This window comes from Mangifera indica, chromosome 9 (assembly GCF_011075055.1).
Source record: "Mangifera indica cultivar Alphonso chromosome 9, CATAS_Mindica_2.1, whole genome shotgun sequence".
NCBI lineage: Eukaryota > Viridiplantae > Streptophyta > Magnoliopsida > Sapindales > Anacardiaceae > Mangifera > Mangifera indica.
The window spans coordinates 13209314-13219740 of record NC_058145.1 but is presented as its reverse complement, the minus strand read 5'-3'; the positions used below and the strand labels follow the sequence as shown (position 1 = coordinate 13219740).

Sequence of the window (10427 nt, the reverse complement as noted above, 5' to 3'; positions counted from 1 at the left end):
CCCAAGTTGACAAATATGTGGAATATTGTGAAATAAAAAGAAAAATGGTGGTTACGTGGGATAGTGACGGTTTGTCAGCGTGAGAAGGTTAATGGTGTTAGTGATTTGATAGTGTGGGGAGGTTAAAGGTGATGGTAGTGGGACGACATCATGGTGATAAGATGAGGAAACGATGGTGATGATCGTGGTGAAAAATAAAGATTATGGAATTGAGTTGGAGAAGATGAAGTATAAAGACTAAAAAAAAGAAAATAATATATTCATAATTAATACTTAAAATTGGTTTATATTTTTTCATTTAAAAAATAAAATTATATTGATAATTGAGAATGAAACCAAATGATTTATACTAATAAAATTGACGAACGAATAAAAAATATACTTTTCGAGGGTGTTTGATTGAAAGTAATAAAAAATTATTCTTATAATCTATCTTTTATTATTGATATTATATTGTCTGATTTATAGGTAACAAAACACTGTAACAATATTTTATTACAAATATTAAATTATGGTATAATAAATAATATAAAAAATAATTATATCAACATTTTTATATTAAAAATAATTAAAATAATTTTGATTTTATTATAATTATAATTTTATTTATTATTTTTTTAAAAAATAAAAAATATTTTTTTAATTAATATAATAAATTATATAAATAATATTTTAAAATAATTATACTAGATAATAATTTGATAGAATTGTTACAGGGTTAAACTGGCAGAACAAAATCTTTGGGAAGCGCGTGGACTATTGTGCCTATCTTCTCTTACTTGACACGTAATTAATTATTGGCCAATGGACTTTGTCCCATCTAAGGTTTTATTTTAATCCCGAAAGAATAATATGTTAATTAAAAAATCTAAATATTTATTTATAAACTAATTTTTATTAAAATTGTTATTTTTAACATTTATAACATTTTTTTTTAAGATAAAGTTTTAAAAATTGATATTTTTCCTTATTTTCAAATTTTTTGATAAATAATAATTGTTCTCTCCCTCTCAACAATAGCTCACCTTTTGATGCCTTTTCTCCATCTAAAATCCTCTCCTTTCAACTGGATTTCATCGGATTTAAAGAATTCAAACAAAACCCTTTGTTTAGATGATGAAAGTGTCATCCAAACAAATGTTTCTCGTCTAGAAGATGACGATGTGCTCAGACCAAGGGTTTGTCATCTTCGATGTCTACTCTTGGTTTAGACGTATCATTGTTGTCTAAATAACGTCTTTATTATCTAAACGAAATTTAACTGAAGAAAGAGAGTTTTAGACAAAGAGAAGACACTAAGAGGGAGAGAGAGGTCATTATTCGTTGGGAAATTTGAAAAGAAAGAAGATGTTATTTTTCAAAACTTAATTATAAGTGAAAAAATGTTAATTTTTTAAACTAAAAGAAAAAATAATGTAAATTTTTTGGGTATTAAAGTTTAGATAAAGAATAATAATTTTATCCTTTTTTAATAAAATTTTTTAATAAAAATTAATTCATAAATAAATATTTAAAATTTTTAATTATTATAAATATATTTTTAAGATTAGATAAAAATTTACATGAATAATAGCGGATGAGCCTTAATTATTTTCAACTTTGAAAAAGGCCAATCCACTTCATCGTGTGGATAGTGAAAGTCTTTATAGTCTTGGTCCAAGCCCAATTGTTTCATGGGAAAAAAATAAAAATAATAAATTATTTGTGTAATTTTATATATAAATAATAATATATTATTATATAATTAAATATTATTTTATTTTTAATTTTTAATTATTTGTAATATAACACTGTTATAACAAAAATATACACACGTTCATTGGTCAGCTTAAAAAAAAACACCTTTGATTTCATATCATTCTCAAATTTCAAAACCCAAAAATAAACGGCCCCTTCGCTTTCCCGTCTCTCTTTTCTCATCCGTCTCTCCAAAGCAAAGACTTGACTTAAAACACTCCAGCTTCCATTTTGTTTTGTTGTTTTTTTTTCTCCACTTCTTAAAAAATGGAGAACGAATTTGCTGTAAAAGGAGAGAGAGAAATGTCAATGTGTGGAAGCAGATATGTGCAGTACAACATCCTCGGAAACCTTTTCCAAGTCTCTTCTAAGTATGTTCCTCCAATTCAGCCCGTCGGTCGCGGCGCATACGGCATCATTTGGTATATTTTTTCTTTTTCCTTTCGAACTTTCTGTTTCTGTCTTTCAACTTTTGGAAGTAAAAAATCTGTTTTAGTTTTAAGCTGTGGAGCTTGTAAAAAGTAAATCGATTTTATAGAGATTCAAAATTTATATCCTAGTAAATTTTGTACTGTTTGGATATGATAAGGTTATGATTCTTTTTTTAATTATTTTAGTTTTTAATTTTACATTGTTTTGATTGCGTTTTTAATGATGATATTCTGTCGGTTCTTTCTATTTTAATCATCCATTAAGGTATGTTTAAAATTGAATTTAATTTTGAGATAGTAACATATTCATGTGTTAAACATTGTTCTGTGATGCAGTAGTGCAACAAATTCTGAGACAAAAGAACCGGTTGCTATAAAAAAGATTACGAATGCATTTGATAACATAATTGATGCTAAGAGAACTCTGCGCGAGATCAAACTCCTAGGCCACATGGATCATGACAATGTATATACTTTACTAAACTTTCACGTTTTCGATGTGTTTTATTGTGTGTATGATTGTTGTTTTGAATTAATTGTGCATGATTTGCAGAACAGATTATTTGTTTTTGATTTTCTTGTGCTGTGAAGTAGAGATATTAAGGCGGTTGTATGTTGTAGATTATCAAGATCAAGGACATAATTCCGCCGATGGATAAGGAAAAGTTCAATGATGTTTATATTGTTTGTGAACTGATGGATACTGACCTACATCAGATAATTCGCTCTAGCCAAGTTTTAACTGATGATCACTGTCAGGTAAATTGCTTGTTATCTTTCCTACTCATAAACTAGTGGTTTATCTAATTGAATGAACTCTTTGCATCACATATTTGCTCCATGGAGAAAAAAATTATCCACATGGTGGGTCTGTAAGATTGTTTCAAACATCAACTTGTGAGATGGTTTGCAATATTTTTGTGATCAGGCAGTTTTTTTTTTGATTAGTTTCATATCAAATGACAAAGCTTACTAATGTTTTCATATACCGAATGTATATTTGATTTACAAGTTTATAACATCATTTAAAGGAGACATAGTTTCATCCTTCTTTAACATGCCAAATAATTATTTTTCATGATTGATCCATTTAGGCTGAGAAGTAAAATTTGTTGTAGAGAAGATTAAAAAACTTGATGCTCTTTCCTTACTCATTCCACGTGGAAGTTCTAAACAAACCTTAAGAGATAACTCAACCTACAGTGTTGCCTTCTATACTATGTAACTTCTTACTTGATGATGCAATTATTCTATGAGTTATGTTTATTTTAGTTTAATGCAATATTTCATCATGCAATTTCACTTATTATATATACATTCTGCTATCAAAACCATGTAAATATGAAGCTTTTACTTCTGGCATGTCAACAAGATGTTTTGCATCAAATATAGAATTTTGGTCTAGTTAAATTTAGCATCTTCATTTTGTTATAAAGAATGTGTAACTAGATATTATCGCTGTTCTAAAGCAAATAATTTTCACAAATATGCAGTTTTAATGATTTCCCTATGCCAGTAGATAAACTGATGGTAGTCTATTTTCTAAGTGGGGAGGTTAAGTTCTTCTGAACATAATAAGTGTGTACTATAGTGTTTCAACAATACTTACTTAGAGTTGGAAACAGATTTTCAGATGCTGAATTGCTCAACCAGCTATACTAAGGTGGTTAATACTGTTATGTTGGAAAGAGAAGCCGCATTTCGCACTAGAGGCTAATAGTTCACTCTTTCTTATCCTTATATATGATCAAGGAGCGAAAATTATGTCTCATCTTTCATTCTTATTGTCAATTGTCATTACATGAGTATTACATTGCCAAAATTATGTCTGTTTGATTCAATGTTTATTATCTAGTTCAAAATTCAATGGAATGGCTATATATGAGCTTAAAGGCTTCTGAAATCAGTTATATGTTTAACAAATGAGCTTGTGTCAAGCAATAAATGGAAATAACTAATATAGCTTGTTTAATGTCTTTGGCAGTATTTCCTGTACCAACTATTGCGGGGACTGAAATACATACACTCTGCAAATGTATTGCATCGGGATTTAAAGCCAAGCAACCTGCTTCTTGATGCAGACTGTGATCTCAAAATTTGTGACTTTGGGCTTGCAAGGACCACTTCAGAGACAGATTTCATGACTGAGTATGTAGTCACCAGATGGTATCGAGCCCCTGAATTGCTGCTGAACTGTCCCGCGTATACTGCAGCAATTGATATTTGGTCTGTTGGTTGCATTCTCATGGAGATTATAAGGAGGGAGCCTCTTTTTCCTGGTAAAGATTATGTTCAGCAGTTGAAACTTATAACTGAGGTACTCATCCTTGTTATGTAGTTACCAACTTTTAAAACTGTCAAAGTAGCATAATCATGGTAAAGATGTAGTATAGGTGTTTCGAGAATTAAGTTATGAACTAGTTGCATATCTTGGTCAGTAAGGTATTATTTCTGATGTTAATTGCAATAAATTTCTTTATTTTTCCAAAACAGCTGCTAGGTTCACCAGATGATTCAGATCTTGGATTCGTAAGAAGTGATAATGCTCGGAAGTATGTCAAGCAGCTTCCACATGTACCCAAGCAACCCTTTTCTCAGAAGTTCCCAAGCGTGTCTCCACTGGCAATTGATCTTGCTGAGAAAATGCTAGTTTTTGATCCAGCCAAACGGATAACTGGTATGCCCCTTGGCACAATATATCTGCAACAAACCTATTAAGTTTTCTCATTCTCATATTGATACGAACATCTCTTCTTTTGATGCATGTAAAGTTGAGGAAGCATTGAATCATGCGTATCTATCAAGTCTTCATGAGATCAACGAAGAGCCCACTTGCCCGTATCCTTTCATGTTTGACTTTGAACAGACAACCTTGAATGAAAGAGATATAAAAGAACTCGTATTTAGAGAGTGTATGAAGTTCAACCCTGATATGATGCTTGAGTGATCTGACTGACACCTGTCCTTTGTTTACGTTGTTTGCTACGATAGAGTGATCGAAAGAGTTGATTATGGTTTGTAATGCTTGCATGTATATCGTATGTGTAGAAATTCTGTACTACCAGAAAAATTTGGTAGATGGGTTCTCCCTCCTTGTATTGATAGGGTGGAGTTGCAGTATGGAATTTATATAAATAACTGGATATTTTTAAGATACAACTAGTATTAGAGCTTAATCTTAGTTGATTGCGTACAAACAGAACTAGGTTTGTTGGTATTTTTTTTAGATCCCTCCAAATGTAACAATTTTATTAACAGTAACTGTCATTTGATCAAAGATCGATTGCCAGAAAAACAAGATGAGATTTGCAAACTTAAGAAAAAGCTCTACAGAGCCGAAACTGACCTAATATATCATCACTATTCAACTCCTCTCGTCCATGCTCATAACTCTGCTCACAATCCCAACGTTTTGCCTTCTAAGCTTATATTTGATTCTTTTCTCAAACACATTTATTGACTTATCGCTCAATTCCTTCATTTGGTATCGCCTTTGATATCGACGGTGTCGTTCTGTTAGGAAATACACCTATTGGTGGTTCTCAAAATGCTCTACGTGTTGACCCACCTCAACTATTTTTTTTTTTAAATATTCTCGGCAGGTGATCTGAAGGTTCCTTATATTTTCTTGACTAAAGGTAAGTCGTTAGTTTCTCTGTGGGTTATTCTATGTTGGGGTTCTGCCGATGATTAATGTTGTATTAATTATGTAAAAATATTTGGCATTGAATTTACACATTGGATATTGGAGTAGTAAAGAATGCATTTTAGTAAGTTCATTAGCCACGATTCTTAATCTACAGGAGGTGGTTTTCGTGAATCTGAAAGAGCCTCTGAGTTGAGTGAACTTCTGGGTGTAATTGTTCTACCTTCACAGTTTCTGCTACTTTCTGATTTTGGAAACTGATGGAGGCCTAATTATCAAGGTTTACTTTCGCAGGCCCAAGGGAACAAAAAAGGAAAGAAGCTCAGAGAATCCAGCAGCTGTTTCAAACCAGAGCCATATAGTTGGGGACAGTTTGGGAAATTCATCAGCTGAATTGGTGTTGAGTGAAATACTGCATCCAGAATAGACGAGCAGCAACTTTTGAAGGAGTGGGACCACCATTCTCTTAGGATATTTCACCAGTGTACATTTTGTAATGAGAGGAGAGGGAAGGTAGAGAGGAATGGTAATATTTTGTTGAGAAAGCTTTTGTGTGCTTTTGTTGGAGAGGGCTGGCTCTCAAAACCCTGTTGCTACTGTTCTTTTTTTCATTATTCTCGTTTCTATTTGCTTGCAATACGGACTTGATGCTATGGTAATGCTTTCTTTTCTTAAGCAGTAATGAATACAACGTGGAAGTTGTTTGCTCTTTCTTCATCTCTGTTTCTTGAATGCTATTGTGAAATTGCTGAGGATTGAAGTGAACACAATTGCATCTGCTCATTTATTTCTCTTTCTTTTTGCTGTGAGAATTGCTGCGGCATTATTGGGAAGTTGCTGAGTGTGATTTTAACCTGGAATTGGAGAATAGCAGAGTCTGGAACCAACTGAGGGAGCTGTGTTGCTGCTGGAACCTGACAGATTTTGAGACTGCTAGACACCATAAACAGGTTCCCATCAGAAACTAATATCTTACTCCAAACTCTGCTTTCTTTTATTGATAAATATGGTGCATAGTTCTTTTGCATTGATCAACTCTTTATATTGCGATTTCAATGCAGGTTGTACAATGCCATTCACCTTTTAAACAGCAGGCCAATAGGTATGTTTTACACCGAGTATGATTTATGGCTAATTACCAAATTTCAAGGAATTTATATTGATGCTGACATTGAGGATCCCTTGTAATATTAATTAGATTTAAATGTATATCACGTGTTACAGCATTGTATGGGAGACTGGTTATATATATGGTAGCATCTGAAAAAGGAATTGATTTGTTTTCTAAGTAGAGGGTTGGAGGATTGGTATCCGTTAGGATCAAATAAATAATAATTATAATTAATTAATTAATTAATGATATATATTTAAATTAGAATAATATATTAGGTTTAATTATAGAATATTTATGATAGGATATTTGATTTGATTTAGATAATATTTGGATTTGAACTTTAAAAAATTGGAATTATAAATATGAGTGATTGGCATTGAGGAGGGGGAGGAAAAATATTTGTTATTTGGGTATTTGGATAGCCATTGGCTGATAAGGAGGCTACGGTTTTAGAGAAAAGTTAACATCTCTTATTTGTTGTTAACATTATTTATTTACTATAATATTTTTTATTGGGTTTCTATCAAAGTGGTATCAGAGCAATATGATTTTGAGAATAAGGATAGTTAATATGATATAAGATGAAAATGGAAGATAGAGATTTGTCGGATGATTGACGCAATTGGAGATTTGAATTATGTGGGTTAACAAAATTTGTCTTCGTTATGAAAGACTAGAAAAGCTCAATCAAAATTGTGAATGTAATTATACAAGTCATGGGTGGTTCTTATGGTGGAAGAGGACAAATTAGATGAAGATGACATTGTAATCGCATTTGACGAGAAACAAGAAGAAAGAGAAACTCATTTGGTTGAAATGGAAGGTTCCGACAATAAAATTGAGGAAGACAATAAAATTGAAGTACAACCACCATCGCCATTGTCTGAGGAGGAAGGTGAGAAAGTTATGAAAAAAATCTTTTCAACCACCATTGCCCATATCTGAAGAGAGAATCATAAGAAAACTTGTGATTAACTACAAAGACCATGGTCATTGCCCTTATCTGAAGAGGAAATCATAAAAAACTTGTGATTGACAATGGAGATAACGAGATCAAGGCTGGACTAAGAATTCTTACGGTGGATGATATTGGATTTGGCAAAAAAAAAGTTCTAAGGTTGGGATTTGAAATTTACGTGACCATACTTAAGATGAAAAATATTTGTTATTTGTGTATTTGGACAACCATTGGTTGATAGGGAGATTACAACTTGATGAGAAGAGCTAATACCTTTTATTTGTTGTTAATATTATTTATTTAATATAATATTTTTTATTGGGTTTCTATAAGTACCACATGTTTGGCCACCAGGCATGGCGACCTCTTGATATGCCCTTTGATTTTGTTAACACTGTGAACTGTTTAATGAGACAAACTTAAGTTGTATCCCTTGGCTCACCATGTGATGGTAAATATCAAATATCAAATATCAAATCCTAATTGTTTGTGAGTGGTTAAGAATTTTGGTTCAAGAGCTCTGGGTTCAATTCCCCAGGGGCATCTGACTTGGTATATATTTATATCCCGCTAGTTCTTGTGAGTGGTCGTAAGGCCTACTGTGGCTGTAAGGCTGCAAGTAGCTCTTGCTTCTCAGTTTAAAACTCAGATATATGGCAACAGTCTAGGGACTTTTGGGGGCAAGGATAAAAAAAGATTTAAAGTATTGATTTTGTCCACATGTAGCAGGTCCAATTATTGCAGTTTACATCTCCAATGAATTATGATAATTGATAGGTAAAATATAACTGAATAGCTAAATGCCTGATAATTAATATTAGTAGCCAGCCAGTGAATAAACATGCAAGCATGCTTGCCAGAGTTGAAGAAAGAAATCTAAAATGAGTCACATATTCGTCTGTGTTTGGTGATTTTTATATCTCGGTATGTTTGTCTCTATGTTGATTACATGTTATCATGGTACAGATTCGAGAATGGTTGATTGTTGCTGTTGGTAAAGGTGAACCGCTGCAGTGATGACCAGATATGGGTTTAAGTAAGCTTTTGTGACTAGTCTGATTGCTTGGATTATCTTCTTCTTTCACCATAAGCTTTGGAAATGTTCTAGCCTGAGTTTTTACTCCTAACTCATGATGTGTTTATTGATTTTATCTGCAGAAATGTGCTTTCAATGGATGACAATGCACCCTACTTTGACAACTTGACCCACTAGCACACCATAAGAAATGGACAATTGGACATGATGCTAATGAAACTAAAACGGTTACAGAGATAGCTTCAAGAATCTACTCTCAGAGAGTTCAGACAGCATTTATTGTTAGTGATTCTGTTGACTGAAGCAGAGACATTCTGGTTGCCTTATGTTTTTCCAATTTTATGTGATTATGTTACATATCTTATTTGAATGATGTTATATACATTTATAATAAGTACCAATTTGGGTACTGATGATGATGTATCATCGTGTGATTAAATAATTTTGAATTAAGATTAAAACAATATTCAATTATATAGTGATACAATATTATTAGTATCTAAATTAGTACTAATTATAAATACCCATGGTTTTTTTGATCTTATTTGCATCAATGAGAAGGCTTCTGATTAAATTGCAAACTATAGCTGTTATGAGATGCAAAGCTCTATGGCTCGATACACCTAGAAGAACAGTTAAGAATTTACCATAGGTCTTTTCTTTGGTAATGCTTTTATATCACTGTCCAAAAGTGACTATGCTCTATTCCAATGGACAATAAATACTGAGACAAGTTTTCTTAAGAATGACATAGTTAGTGCAAAGAGGCCTGAACAATCCAATCTCTAAGTCTTTCCTACTTGCGGATCTTACTGTTCCTGACAAGAGATATAATTGTAGCTGAACTGGATCATTGAATTAAAATGTCCAGGAAATGCCTTGACTGATCCCCTATATTACAGGCTTGATGAGGCCTTTAATATGGTCATTTTCTAGTGGTTTTAAACTCGTTCTTTCCCCAGTTTATGAATCTTTTAGATCTTCTATATACTGCCTTCTTGTTTTGTTTCAATTATAAAATCTAATGTTGTTGAAATTTGATGCTTTGGCTCTGAATTAACTGGTGATAGATGTTGCTGTTAGGTTCATTGTGGCATTTTAGGAACTGGAAACCCATTAGTATATTCCAGAATGCTGATACCGTGGTAAGCAACTAGTGTTATCTCTTCATCCTAATGCTTATTGTCACAGGCCGAATTTTCTCGACTTGCCTGTGCGACATCCTCAATGGGCCGTCTCGAGGATCAGTCTTGCATGCGCTCACATTTTGACTTTGATCACTGGTTTTGTCCTACCTTGAACTCATCAGGAGAGTGGCTCCAGCTCCCGACCAGTTTGTACAGGGTTGGCCTAGTCCCCTCTTCAATGCGCTACCATAGCAACATTGTGCACGTCTCGTGGCTAGAGCACTCCCAACTACAGTTATTGCATCACGAACCTAATGACCAAGCACACTTGCTCTTAAACTCCCCATCACTCGTAGCTGCCCAAAGCTCTGTTAGGGC

General features: G+C 32.9%; 1 protein-coding gene across 1 annotated transcript; it reads left to right on the top strand.

The window, feature by feature from the left end:
- The first annotated feature begins 1857 nt into the window (after nucleotides 1-1857).
- Nucleotides 1858-5324, top strand: LOC123225721 (mitogen-activated protein kinase homolog NTF6-like). The gene is made up of 6 exons (XM_044649837.1): nucleotides 1858-2159; nucleotides 2505-2634; nucleotides 2790-2927; nucleotides 4153-4485; nucleotides 4662-4845; nucleotides 4940-5324. The coding sequence occupies exons 1-6, from the start codon at nucleotides 2005-2007 to the stop codon at nucleotides 5113-5115; spliced, it is 1116 nt and encodes a 371-aa protein (XP_044505772.1). The 5' UTR covers nucleotides 1858-2004; the 3' UTR covers nucleotides 5116-5324.
- Nucleotides 5325-10427: the final 5103 nt, after the last annotated feature.